Below are 14,782 nucleotides of genomic sequence, written 5' to 3'. Positions count from 1 at the left end.
GACACTGTGTAGGTCCAGTTATTACCCGATGAGAAATATTTGCACCCCTGCTGCAACAGCATGTTATTGTCCACTGCCCACATTTTACCCGCGGGGGGGCTTTTGAATGTTGAAATATATGTGAACTATTCATATTTGTACTGTGTAAATTGACGCAACTTTGAACTATGAACATGCACAACACTGCAGATTTGTTTCCAATGACACTTAATACCCTGCTCAATAACCAATTAGTGTGAATGGAAGCAAGCAGGGTTGGTTTAGTTTAGCATGCTAGTGTGGTTGCGTGCGTGACTCAGGCTGGATATCTTCACCGCTTTAATGCAAGGAGTGTTTTAGAATGCCCAATGATGACATGCAGGTTCTGAGTTTATTCTTGTACCCAACCCCGTACAGACATTCTCAACACACACAGGACACACTACCGGCCTTCAAAATAAAAAGCACTGTTTGTCATCTAACTGTGGAAACAAGAGTGTCATAAAAAATATCTTACATATGCAGTTGGAATTGCATTGGTGACTAGATCTTCCTGAATTAAATGCACATGCTTTTTGATATGGGGGGTAGCCATTTATTTAGCCCACCCCCATTACCCCCCCTGTAGAGTCAGATAACATTGCCTATAAAAGCAGGACAATTGGTCAATGCTCTTCCTTGGGGATTGACATGAATGAAGTCAATTCAATATGAATGTATGCAATTGCTCATATTTCACACTAAACTTTTGTGGCTGGCTAATCATTTAGAGAAAACGTGAAAACTACTTTTGCTAATGTGTAGCTTCTACTTCCTAATGTCCTTTCAAGTGTCTGTTGTCGTGGCAACAAGAGTAACAAACGTGTTCTATCCATATAACATATACAAGGCAGTCAATTTCCAAGACCACCCGGTTCAAAGCTGTATTATATTTTTATTTAAAATAGAGAAAGAGAGGAAAGATGAGGAAAAACAGCTCTACACTAACCGCGTATGTCGTGCATTTATGTCTTGACAATACTAAACGAACTTACGGCTAATGCTATGCTAACCTGACTCTAATGTTATGTTGTTTTTTCTGGTAGCTCCTCCCGAGCGATGAAGAAGTCAACTTCAGGCATGCACCGAGTCTTCCAGAGTTCCAGATACACAGGGAGCTTCACGGGGTTCCAAAGCCGAAAAGCTTCCCTGATGATGTCGGACAGTAGAAATATGGGCAGGAGCGCCATTCAAAAGAAAACCATCCGGGTAACTTCAATAACTAACTGGGCTCAACAATAGGGTCACGTGCACTCATGCGTCTCATGGTAGCCGATGCAAGGTCTGTATTAATAGTTTGGCTTTTATAAAGATAATAAAAACTGTTTATTAGCTCCTTAAAACTGTCATACTGGCATTTGAATTTAACAATATTATTAATAGTTTGCACACCAAAAACCGTTGCTCATATTTTGCATCAATAATATACTAATTATATTTACTTAAAACGGGTACAATATTAAAATCACCCCCTTGTATTGGATGTTACCAGCCTGTGCAAGTGTACATAATGAAGTAACCAGCAAGTGTCGCTGTTTTACACTACAGTACACGGCAAGGCGCCTGCAAATGAATAGTTTTCATGTTTCATGTTAATGTTCAGGCCTCACAGCTAGGAGACCCGAGTTCGATTCCAGCATGTTTTTCCCCAGGTACTTCCAGTTTCCTCCCACATTCCAAAAACATGCTCGGTTAATTGGCCACTCCCAATTGTCCATAGGTATGAATGTGAGTGTGAATGGTTGTTTGTCTATATATGTGCCCTGTGATTGGCTGGCCACCAGTCCAGGGTGTACCCCGCCTCTCGCCCAAAGACAGCTGGGATAGGCTCCAGCACGGCCATGACCCTCGTGAGGATAAGCAGTAGAAAATGAATGAATGTTTATACTTAATGAATATCAATGTTGTACAGTTAGAACATTTAAGGGCAAAACACAATCCAGAGGCTATAAGCAGAAGTGTATTTTGATTGTTTGTCTATATGTGCCCTGTGATTGGCTGGTGACCAGTCCGGGGTGTCAGCTGGGGTGGGCTCCAGCATGCAACCTGGTGAGGATAAGCGGCATTGAAAATGGATGTGTTTTGCTTAGGCTATACCTAACGATGTAATGGATATATCGCATTTGGTAATTGCTAGAATCAATAAAACAACATAGTTTCTTCCATAAGAGGTTGAAAATCATTCATTCAAGTGTAAGAATACACCAACTACTGTCAGGGTTGATTTTGTGTGTTTTTTCTCCTCTTGGCAGGTGCTGGATGAGGATGGTCACGATGTCACACCTCGGCCTCTCCACCAGCCTGAGCCCAAGGACCCACATGCCAAACCAACCAGATTCATTTTCGATGACGTCTTCTCCAAATGGGATGCGTCAAAATCGTCCTCATTCTCCAATGTCCCCTCCTCTGGGTAATAAAAACAAAAACAAAAATAATTTGATAATTAGCCTTTCCTTTCCTATCATAAGTATCCCATAAAAGCTATATAAAAGTTGTTGTTGTTCAAGTTGTTTTTGTTTTCCAGGTCATTTATGTGGAGCAGCAGACCCCCCAGCGTGTCCACCAGGACCACACTGACCACCCACAGTGAAGAGGGCGCTTTTAAGTTGAACAACATCCCGCTGCCTGGTTGTTGTTTCTTCAAAACGAGCATCGACCGCTATCGAAAGTACTATATATTGTTATTTTTTTTGTCTCGCTTCCAGAGGCAAAGAGGCAAGCGGTCACTGTCAGTCAACACGTGCCAGAGGAGATAGCTTCGGATGAGATGGTAAACATCTACCTGGCTGAGACAGGCACCATCACACTTCTGGATCTGCCCAGCACCTGCGTGTCAGAGGAGGCTGACAACGCACAGGCTATTAAGTCAGTAATTATGCTTCAATTATGCTTTAATTATAATATATGTTATACCAGTCATACGCCTGTCTGCCACTATTGTCATACATGATATAGAGTGTGTTCTACAATGGAGTGTGAGGACAATAAGTTGTAATAATGAGTACTATGATTAGAAAAATGTGACAATATTACAAGAAACAACATATAATTTCATGATAATAGAATCCTAACACACACTAACCCTCTAACAAACTGTGTATCATCCAGGGAGAGTAACATTCTATACGCCGAGCTGTGCAAAAACAAAATGGGCAACGACAAATACGTCGATCGAGCTGTGCAGACATTCGTAGGAGCGTCTAAACACAAAAAAATCCAAAGTGAAAAGATTATTATGCATGATGAAGGTAAATAAATATTTGCAGCAGCCACATGGTTAAATCCATGCTTTCTGTCCACTCGGTGTATTTAAGTCCAATTCTTTGGCAGGTACCATGGCCACCATTTGGGAGATCTTTGACTCATTCCAATGCGATGCTCCTAAAATGGAAAAGGCCGCTGATGCTGCTAACAGTACCATAGGGGTCAGAAAAGGTCAAGAAGGTCGGGCAGGGGAGAGCTACAGCAGCGTCAGCACAGCATGCACTGGTAATAATGATAGCGACATAGGCTATGTATCTGTTCTTCTAGCACTGGGCACTAGACCACATATAAATGGCTTATTTCCTATTATTATTTCTACTTACTGTTGGGTAATAGAGTGTAAAGGTGACTGTAGGGGTGCTATTTCATGTGTAGAGGACTCTAATAATGTTAAAACACATCTATATCCAGAAGGTCTTAAACAAATTTTCTATGCTCTACAGTGCATCCGGAAAGTATTCACAGCGCTTCACTTTTTCTACATTTTGTCATGTTACAGCCTCATTCCAAACTGAATTAAATTAATCTCTTACCTCAAAATTCTACACAAAATACTCCATTATGACAATGTGAAAAAAGGTTTTTTTGACATGTTTTGAATTTATTAAAAATAGAAAACAAAAAAATCACATTTACATAAGTATTCACAGCCTTTGCCATGAAGCTCAAAATTGAGCTCAGGTGCATCTTTTTTCCACTGATCATCCTTGAGATCTTTCTACAGCTTAATTGGAGTCCACCTGCAGTAAATTCAGTTGATTGGACATGATTTGGAAATATAATAACTGTCTATATAAGGTCCCACAGTTGACTGTGCATGTCAGAGCACAAACACCAAGCATGAAGTCAAAAGAACTGTCGGTAGACCTGCGAGACAGGATTGTCTTGAGGCACAAATTTGGGGAAGGATACAGAAACATTTCTGCTGCTTTGAAGGTCCCAATGAGCACAGTGGCCTCCATTATTCGACTAGTCAGGATAGAAGGAAAAATGAATGCAGCAATATTTTCATCCAGGATATCTCTATATATTGCTGCATTCATTTTCCTTCTATCCTGACTAGTCTGCCAGTTCCTGCTGCTGAAAAACATCCCCACAGCATGATGCTGCCACCACCATGCTTCACTGTAGGGATGGTATTGGCCTGGTGATGAGCAGTGCCTGGTTTCCTCCAAACATGGCGCCTGGCATTCACACCAAAGAGTTCAATCTTTGTCGCATCAGACCAAAGAATTTTGTTTCTCATGGTCTGAGAGTCATTCAGGTGCTTTTTGGCAAATTCCAGACGGGCTGCCATGTTCCTTTTACTAAGGAGTGGCTTTCGTCTGGCCACTCTACCATACAGGCCTGATTGGTGGATTGCTGCAGAGATGGTTGTCCTTCTGGAAGGCTCTCCTCTCTCCACAGAGGAACGCTGGAGCTCTGACAGAGTGACCATCGGGGCCTTGGTCACCTCCCTGACTTAGGCCCTTCTTCCCCGATCGCTCAGTTTAGAAGGCCGTCCAGCTCTAGGAAGAGTCCTGGTGGTTCCAAACGTCTTCCATTTACGAATAATGGAGGCCACGGTGCTCATTGGGACCTTCAAAGCAGCAGAAATTTTTCTGTATCCTTCCCCAAATTTGTGCCTCAAGACAATCCTGTCTCGCAGGTCTACAGACAGTTCTTTTGACTTCATGCTTGGTTTTTGTGCTCTGACATGCACAGTCAACTGTGGGACCTTATATAGACAGTTATTATATTTCCAAATCATGTCCAATCAACTGAATTTACTGCAGGTGGACTCCAATTAAGCTGTAGAAAGATCTCAAGGATGATCAGTGGAAAAAAGATGCACCTGAGCTCAATTTTGAGCTTCATGGCAAAGGCTGTGAATACTTATGTAAATGTGATTTTTTTGTTTTCTATTTTTAATAAATTCAAAACATGTCAAAAAAACCTTTTTTCACATTGTCATAATGGAGTATTTTGTGTACAATTTTGAGGTAAGAGATTAATTTAATTCAGTTTGGAATGAGGCTGTAACATGACAAAATGTAGAAAAAGTGAAGCGCTGTGAATACTTTCCGGATGCACTGTAACTACCTAAATATTCCATGTAGAAATGTACTTATTAAGATCGGGTCTGGAATCAATTAGCCTTCATAAATGAGGAATTATTGCAGTTCCATCCTCTCGCCCAAAGACAGCTGGGATAGGCTCCAGCACCCCCTCGTAAGATAGCACTTTAAAGTTAATCAACCTACAAAATACTCATTATTAGTATATAACATTTCCATAATACCTGTGCTAAAGATGACCACCATGACACATGACGGTATCAGTCATATTATATGACATTATAGCCACCTCATACTGTTATTGAGGTATGGCATCCGCTAGCATGAAAGCCATTATTTGAGGAAATGGGGTACATTAAGTGACTGAGAAATATCCGTCTTGTGTTTTACCGTTTTGTTCATCCTGTTCCTGCTCAGCCAGCACCAGAAGCTCCCTATTTGCCATAACACAAGGCAACGCTTTGAGCGAGGATCTGGACCCTCAGGTGATCCTGCAGTCCGAGACCTTCCAGCGCAAACTGTTCGTCATGGAGCGGTGCATCGCGGCCAACATCTTTCAGCCCAAACTGGCAGCTTACAGACAACTGGACGACATACAAAGTGACACCCAGCAGCACACGTGAATGAATGCTTTTCATACAATTCAGCGTAATGACCAGCAAATTGTGTTAAGATCCCTACTTCGTGACACAACCTGACTGTAAGGAGAACCCAGAGGAGGACGAGGACGAGGACAGAGAGGAAAAACAGTTGGAGGAGGAACAAGAAGAGGTGGTGATTGAGAAGGAAGAGGAGGAGAAGGAGGAAAAGGAGGAAGAGCCGAAAGGACCAGCTCTGGAACATCTGTGGACTTTTTGCTGTGAGCTCACCAAAGGACGGAACATTACCAGCATGGCCTGGAACAAACACAACCCCGTAAGTAGAAAACCATTCAACTTCTTGTTGTGTACCTAATATAGTGGCCACTGAGATGTTGTCTCCACATAAACGGATGCATGTGCATTATCGCCTTGTCAGGACCTGTTGGCCGTGGGCTATGGTGACTTCAACTATTGGAAAACAGGCCTGATCTGCTGCTGGTCCATAAAGAACCTTGTGGTATTAGTATAGTTTATTCTTTATCAAATTGCTGGCACTCGCAACGTTGAACCCATGGTAGGTAATTTAGCAGTTGTACTCAATAAAAAAAAATTGTGTTGTGTACAGTGGCCGGAGCGTCTTTACCACACTCACAGTAGCGTCACGGCATTGGACTTCTCCACCGGCAATCCTGACAAGCTGGCAGTGGGGATGCACGATGGAACCGTCGCCATCCTCAGCGTGCGCAGTAAAGACCAGTACACCTACCTTGCTAGCAGCAGGTGAGGCTGCGTCCATCAGAAGAGACGTGCACTTGGAGAAGAATCAGAGAGATATAATATTAGCATATTATATTCTGTTTTGAAGGGACTGCAACAAAAAGCACGTCCACCCCGTGTGGTACATCACCTGGGCCCGACAGGAGATGAGATTGTCTGAAGAGGACACAGTGGAGTCCATGGTGTCTGTGTCGGAGGACGGTCACATCATCAAGTGGCTCTTGATGAGCAGTGGCCTGGAGGGCATAGGTACAGTGAAATATATACTTACATATGTAAAAAATTATTGTTATGTGTGTACATCCAAAATGGCTGTAAATTAGGGGGCTGTTATTTTCATTCATTCATTCATTTTCTACCGCTTTTCCTCACGAGGGTCGCGGGGGGTGCTGGAGCCTATCCGAGCTGTCTTGGGGCAAGAGGCGGGGTACACCCTGGACTGGTGGCCAGCCAATCACAGGGCACATATAGACAAACAACCATTCACACTCACATTCATACCTATGGACAATTTGGAGGCGTCAATTAACCTAGCATGTTTTTGGAATGTGGAATGTGGGAGGTAACCTGAGTACCTGGAGAAAACCCACGCATGCACGGGGAGAACACGCAAATTCCACGCAGAGATAGCCGAGGGTGGAATTGAACCTTGGTCTCCTAGTTGTGAGGTCAGCGCGCTAGCCACTCGACCGCCATGCAGCCCGGCTGTTATTTAACATAAACATAAAACATAAAAAATATACAAACTTTTTCAGTGCTTTGGTTCCGATTTTCTACAATAAAAGCTCTGATAAAACATTCCACTGTTCTCAAATATCTTAATTTTTATTTTTCTGCACAAAATAAGATGAAAAATAAATAAACAAAATAAATAAACAAATCAAGAATAAAGAAAATCAATCAATCAGTAATAAATAAATATAGTAATAATAATAATAATAAAATGGCAAATAATAAAAACTTAAGAAACCACATATAGTTGGTGGGTAGACAAATAATTTTTTTCAGATTAAAATGAACAAAGCATTATTAGAGCCCTGTAGACATGACAAAACACGACTATAGTCACATTTATACTCTTTTTATTTACAACATATTGCGCAACTGCAGGGTCTTGAGACACATGCTAACTCGCAAACTAGAGAGCTAGCGACCTAAACGGTAGCCTTCAAGTTATTTCCTTTAAACTTAAATAGCCAAAAACTTACCATTTCCACACGGATAGGGAGGATAACTATTAACAGTTATTTAACCTTTAACATGAACATTAATCAAACGTAATAATTTTTTCTGGGTACATGATACCATACAGCATCCATATCAAACTTGCGCGGGCCGCACTGACATTAAACTTTCATATCAAGGCGGGAGCCTCAAACTAGTGTCCTGCGGGCCTCATTTGGCCCACGGGCCGCGTGTTTGAGACTCCTGCTTTGGAGTGAATGAGAAAGTGGCGAAAAAAAACTCAGCTCTCTTTGACCATATGTTTATGTATTCACAAGTATATTGCAATGTTGTGTTGTGTCAATCATCCCAGATATGCTGGAGCTGAGGAGAATCCAAGATGGCTTCAAAAAGGCAGACACAAGCAAAACAAAGAAAGAGGATATTCTGGTTTCCACAGCAACACCTGGTCTTTGTGTGGCTTTTCAGCCCACGGTAAGTTAAAGCTGCAACACACAGGAATGTTGTTAATAATTTTATGTGGAATAAAAAGATGTAATGATATCTGTCAGGATCCTAGTATCTACTTGGCCGGCACGTCTGAGGGCGTCATTCACAAGTGCTCCGTCTCCAACCATCATCACTATCTGACCCTTTATCAGAAGCACCTAGTAAGTCCAGCATCCAGGACTATGTTGACTATGTGAATGTTGACGCCTCCTCCTCATCACCCCCAGTGTCACGTAAACCACATCGAATGGTCCCCGTTTAGTCCTGACTTGTTCTTGAGCTGCTCCTCGGACTGGACCATCCACCTGTGGAAGGAGGGCTATCCGACCCCTGTGAAGAGCTTCAGCTCCATCCAGACTCCTGTCTTGTCTGTCAAGTGGTCCCCTCTTTGGCCCTCAGTGTTTGCTTCCATCAGCGAGGAACAGCTGGAGATCTGGGACCTGAATGAATCTCTGTAAGTATCAGCAAGCATGTTTAGAGCAGTATAGCTTGTCAAGTGACAATACTGTAGAAAGTACACTTGGACATACTTGGACATACAACTCAATTTACCTGGGGGCCACTGGAGCTTGGGTCTGGGCAAGGCTGGGCCGCATCAGGTTCCCCCCCCCAAAAAAACGCATTTATTAAAAACAGAAAAATAAACAAACTTTTTCAGTGCTTTGGTTCCGATTTTCTACAAGAAAAGCTCTGATAAAACATTCCACTGTTCTCAAATATCTTAAATATTAAATATTAAATAAATATTAAATATTTTTATACACAAAATAAGATGAAAAATAAATAAACATATCAAGGGGCCACGTGTTGAAACCCCCGCTTTAGAGGAATCAATTTGCAGCTCTTCTTGCCGTGTGCTCGTGTTGTCAGCACTTTGAGGCTGTGATTCATTAGAACATTCTTAACGGTCTTACAAGTGTAAAAAGAAGTTAACCACTGTATAATAACACTAAGAGCGGTGGCAGGAAGTCATGGGGATGTGTGTGCCTATGTGCATGAGTGTTCTTGGATGCATGTATGTGTAGGCCTGAAGAAGTTCACGATTGCCCAATCGTGGAGCCTTAGTCTGCAGGGTGTCATTGCGATAACACAGCCGTTCCCATAGAGACATCCGCCAGCGAGCGAGCCCAGACATAGACAACAAACAACAGGTGTCACTGAGAGAATGACAAGGAGGGTAAGAGCGCCCCACTGCAGCAATCTCTTGGAGGAGTTGTTGTTGACCTTGGCTAGGTCGGCACCGAGGGGGGGAGCTGAAATGCAGATTAGATTGTTTGAGTTTGTGCGAATAGTTGTATTCAAATAGACTCAAATAGACTGTTCTGTTTGTCCGTTCTGGTCTCTCAATCCAACCATCTGCCTTTGGAAAGCCAAAAGCTTCTCCAAGATGTTTTCCTTGTTAACAGTCCATCATATCAATCATGATGAGCAGCTTGTAACGATCAGACAGCTACCAGTTCTTGTCTTTTACTGATGGATTTATTACAAAACCAACGTCAGAACTAAAAGGGTACAAAAGATACAAAATACAATAAAATACAAATAACCCTGGTGAGGAAAAAGCGGTAGAAAATGAATGAATGAATGAATGAATGAATGAATGAATGAATAATACAAATATACAATAACTAAGACTAATAACTAATAAGACTAATAAGGCTAATAACTAAACTAAGACACTAAGAGACTGAAAAGAAAACAATACAAAAGTACCTTAAGTACCTTAATGGCTGCACACACACCTTAGGAGGGAATTATAGAGACCTCACAACTAGGAGACCAGGGTTCAATTCCACCCTCGGCCATCTCTGTGTGGAGTTTGCATGTTCTCCCTGTGCATGCGTGAGTTTTCTCCGGGTACTCCGGTTTCCTCCCACATTCCAAAAACATGCTAGGTTAATTGGCCACTCCAAATTGTCCATAGGTATGAATGTGAGTGTGAATGGTTGTTTGTCTATATGTGCCCTGTGATTGGCTGGCCACCAGTCCCGGGTGTACCCCGCCTCTCGCCCGAAGACAGCTGGGACAGGCTCCGGCACCCCCCGCGACCCTTGTGAGGAAAAAGCGGTAGAAAATGAATGAATGAATGAATCTTCAATCCTTTAGCACCTATTCGTCTTTGAGCTCTAATGGCAACAACTGATCTTAATTTCTATCCATCCATCCATTTTCCTCCGCTTATCCGGGTCTGGGTCGCGGGGGCAGCAGTCTTAGTAGGGAAGCCCAGACTTCCCGGTCCCCGGCCACCTCCTCCAGCTCCACCGGGAGGACACCAAGGCGTTCCCAGGCCAGCTGTGAGACAAAATCCCTCCAGCTTGTCCTAGGTCTGCCCTGGGGCCTTTTCCCGGCTGGGTATGCCCGGAACACCTCACCAGGGAGGCGTCTGGGAGGCATCCGGACTAGATGCCCGGATTTAATTTCTATTGGTGTAACAATTAAACATGCACATGTGGAAACAACGATTTTACAGAAAAGCATTTCCACCTTATTAACTTGTATACACCTTGATAGGAACCAAAAATGAAAATAGGGGGGAACTTAAAACTGACAGCATACACTGACTGAGAGGCAGTTACACAGCTGTTGGGGGCGCGTTGAACCGCTGCGTCTGTCATGTGAAGGGCAGCGCATAATCCAATCAGCAACGGACCTGTTATCATGGTTCCAAATAGGTAGACGTCATCACGGAAAGAAGAATCGCCAGGCACATGACCTTCCACTTGCCCCAAGTGTCCATCATGTATGTGATGAACGGTCCATCGGGGTAGACAGGTTCCTCTGAACCCGAGCTTGAAGATGATCTTGTTGAGAGTCTAGTTGATCAATTTGATTTGAGAGCAGTGCAGAGAGAGGCTCTTCAAGTATAAAGCAGCTCTTCTGATAGATTTGTGGTTCGAAAAGTCAGTCTACACACAGCCATTATTGTCTAAAAACTAGCAAAATACTGGTTTCTTGCCTACGGTCAACTACGTATGATGCACGAGTGCTGCCTGCACTGGGGAGCTCATTGAGAAAGAACATGTACTCCAACATAATGTAACAATAATGACTGTGTAGACTCATTTTATACAAGCTATACACAGACTACTCTAAAGAATAACCAAGTTTCATTTATGTAGAACAAAAACCCACGGTGAGGCAGCATTTAGCCACTATGGCCCCCACCTGTGGAACAGCCTGCCGGAGAACCTCAGGACTGCGGAGACTGTTGATATTTTTAAAAAACAGATTAAAGACACACCTTTTTAATCAGACTTTTAACTAATTATTTTTTAACTTTTCTTATGTTTTTATCTTTTTAGTCCTATTTTATGCTCTTAGTCTTCAGCTTTTAACTCCAGTATTTCCTCAGGAGGGGTCCTCCACACTGGGGGCTGTGTCGGGTCTGCTGAGGGGGTGCCGTCCTTGGGTCCCTTTGACCCGGCCGACTGGGGGTTCCTCCCTTTAATGTGGGGGTCCGCCCGTCTGTCGGAGTCGGGGGGGCCCGGGTGCTGGTCCCCCGATGGCACGGCCATGCCATGTCTCCCTACTGTGTGTGATTGTGTGTGTGTGTGTGTGTGTCTAGTATGGAGGGTGGGAAGGAGGGACTTTCGTTTGTTTCTTTGTTTTTTCCTTTTAATTGTGGTAATTGTTTTAATTCTGTAAAGCACTTTGTGTTGCATGTCTTTGCAGGAAAGGTGCTATACAAATAAAGTTGATTTGATTTGATTTAGTATTGTCCCTTGAGAAGATACAATAACAATGATTGTGAAACTTGAATGAAACTTTTTATACATTTACAGTTGTTTGGAGTAAAAATCCCAAGTACAAATATGACTTGTTGTCTCCCTTCAGGCTGGACCCAATCATTGTGCAAGTGGCAGAACAGGGCGTCCGCATCACCGCCATCCTTTTCGCCAGGTTGACAGACTGCATTGTGGTCGGAGACACGAGTGGACAAGTGACGTTCTACAAGATGAACAACCTCAGTGTCGGGCCAGGCAAGAAGGTAACACCAACAGCATTGCCTGCATTGTAGTTCCAACTGTATAACCACAGTTTGACCCTTGAACAGATTATTTTTAATTACAGTATTCATAAATGATGAATTGTGAAATGATGAATTTAAATAATTTTCCCCATTTTTCCTACATATAGGTGCCAAATTTGGAAGACTTCATTCACTTTGGTGACTCCACCTAGTTATTGTTTTACATTTTTAATTTTAGTATTGGGGGCGGGCAAGTGGTTAGCGCGCAGACCGCACAGGTAGGAGACCAGGGTTCAATTCCACCCTCGGCCATCATTGTTACAGGTCATATAATACAAATATACAATAACTAAGACTAATAACTAATAAGACTAATAAGGCTAATAAGACACTAAGAGACTGAAAAGAAAACAATACAAAACACATATACTGTACCTTAATGGCTGCACACATGCCTTAGGAGGGAATTATAGAGACCTCACAGCTGTGTGGAGTTTGCATGTTCTCCCCGTGCATGCGTGGGTTTTCTCCAGGTACTCCGGTTTCCTCCCTCATTCCAAAAACATGCTAGGTTAATTGGCCACTCCAAATTGTCCATAGGTATGAATGTGAGTGTGAATGGTTGTTTGTCTATATGTGCCCTGTGATTGGCTGGCGACCAGTCCAGGGTGTACCCCTCCTCTCGCCCGAAGACAGCTGGGATAGGCTCCAGCACCCCCGCGACCCTTGTGAGGAAAAGCGGTACAAAATGAATGAATTCATGAGTTTTAGTATTGGGAATAATAATTCATTCAGTCATTATGCACAACCATTCAAATTTTAGTCTGTTGAGATCTGGAACAAAAATTCAGCCTTTACGCTCACTTTTTGAGGTACTAATTTAACATCATGTTTATTATTGTGCTACTGTATCATAATGCAAACGTTTGTGGTGGTAAACAAGAGAGAAACCAACATGTGCACAGCACAGGAATGTGCAGGCTAACGTGATTATTCATGGATGACAGCGCTTTCTTTCATTCAGGACCAAGGCAGCTGCTATGTCTACTCATCACAAACTTGTTTATGTGTGCACACTTACCCTGGCATTCCTCTGCAAAACTATTTCACATCCTGACGCATGGCAAATAAACCAAACTTTACACTTCAATTTCAACTTAAAGTTTGTCAAATTTTAGTTGGACCAACAATTTTCAGGACATGGAGTCCATCTGTTGGTTGACAACAGTGTTAATGTTAGCTAATTGTGCTAGCAGCTACCTTTCACCACTATTGCCATTGGCTTTATAGCAGGGGTCTCAAACACGTGGCCCGTGGGCCAAATGTGGCCCGCAGGACACTAGTTTGAGGCCCCCGCCTTGATATGAAAGTGTAATGTTATGGATGCTGTATGGTATCATGTACCCAGAAAAAATTATTACGTTTGATTAATGTTCATGTTAAAGGTTAAATAACTGTTAAGTTATCCTCCCTATCCGTGTGGAAGTGGTAAGTTTTTGGCTATTTAAGTTTAAAGGAAATAACTTGAAGGCTACTGTTTAGGTCGCTAGCTCTCTAGTTTGTGAGTTAGCATGTGTCTCAAGACCCTGCAGTTGCGCAATATGTTGTAAATAAAAAGAGTATAAATGTGACTATAGTCGTGTTTTGTCATGTCTACAGGGCTCTAATAATGCTTTGTTCATTTTAATCTGAAAAAAAATTATTTGTCTACCCACCAACTATATGTGGTTTCTTAAGTTTTTATTATTTGCCGTTTTATTATTATTATTATATTTATTTATTACTGATTGATTGATTGTCTTTATTCTTGATATGTTTATTTATTTTTCATCTTATTTTGTGTAGAAAAATAAAAATTAAGATATTTGAGAACAGTGGAATGTTTTATCAGAGCTTTTCTTGTAGAAAATCAAAACCAAAGCAAAGTTTATTCATTTTTCTGTTTTTAATAAATGCGTTTTTTTGTTTTTTTTTTTTGAAAACCTGATGCGGCCCAGTCTCACCCAGACCCTAGCCCCAGTGGCCCCCAAGTAAATTGAGTTTGAGACCCCTGCTTTACAGGATTATAGCAAATATTTTGACTTGCAGGCCACATTGGGATAAAAAATGTGTTTGTTATTAGTTTATTATGTTTCACATTGCTTTAGTGATTATTTTAATTTTCCACTTGTGCAACAGTTAATATTGAGAATGACATGTTTTCCAGACGTTTATTAAAGTTGAGAGTCTTTAGCTAATGTTTCAACGTTTCAACGAAATGAATTGTCCTGTTGGTTATATAAACGCAGCTTTGAAATAGTGTGTGTGCACATTGTAAAGTGTCATGTCTACATACATCCCGTTTCAGAGCCAAATGTTATTGTCTTTTCATTGGGAAGTGAAAACCTCTATTGAGCAGTGATGTGTTGGTCGTGGACGAATCGGTTCTAAGAGTCGGCTCT

General features: G+C 42.1%; 1 protein-coding gene across 1 annotated transcript; it reads left to right on the top strand.

Moving 5' to 3' along the window:
• Positions 1-824: 824 nt before the first annotated feature.
• On the top strand, positions 825-14,347 carry dnai4 (dynein axonemal intermediate chain 4). Its single transcript, XM_058076572.2, has 17 exons — positions 825-970; positions 1,065-1,227; positions 2,271-2,428; positions 2,543-2,646; positions 2,724-2,883; positions 3,127-3,266; positions 3,349-3,507; positions 5,757-5,939; positions 6,013-6,254; positions 6,357-6,437; positions 6,546-6,700; positions 6,786-6,946; positions 8,235-8,356; positions 8,434-8,532; positions 8,599-8,825; positions 12,206-12,359; positions 12,509-14,347. The coding sequence occupies exons 1-17, from the start codon at positions 942-944 to the stop codon at positions 12,551-12,553; spliced, it is 2,382 nt and encodes a 793-aa protein (XP_057932555.2). The 5' UTR covers positions 825-941; the 3' UTR covers positions 12,554-14,347.
• The last annotated feature ends 435 nt before the right edge of the window (positions 14,348-14,782 follow it).

Source organism: Doryrhamphus excisus, linkage group LG1 (assembly GCF_037039965.1).
Source record: "Doryrhamphus excisus strain RoL-2023G ecotype Guam linkage group LG1, RoL_Dexc_Guam_v1.1, whole genome shotgun sequence".
Lineage (NCBI taxonomy): Eukaryota > Metazoa > Chordata > Actinopteri > Syngnathiformes > Syngnathidae > Doryrhamphus > Doryrhamphus excisus.
Note: the sequence above shows the minus strand (reverse complement) of the source record. Positions and strands in the feature narration are given on the sequence as shown.

Coding starts and splice junctions, on each gene's coding strand:
- dnai4 (XM_058076572.2), top strand. CDS start 942: ATGAGGAAAAACAGCTCTACACTAACCGC. Junction 971..1,064: donor AACAGCTCTACACTAACCGC/GTATGTCGTGCA, acceptor TTTTTCTGGTAG/CTCCTCCCGAGCGATGAAGA. Junction 6,438..6,545: donor GGTCCATAAAGAACCTTGTG/GTATTAGTATAG, acceptor TGTTGTGTACAG/TGGCCGGAGCGTCTTTACCA.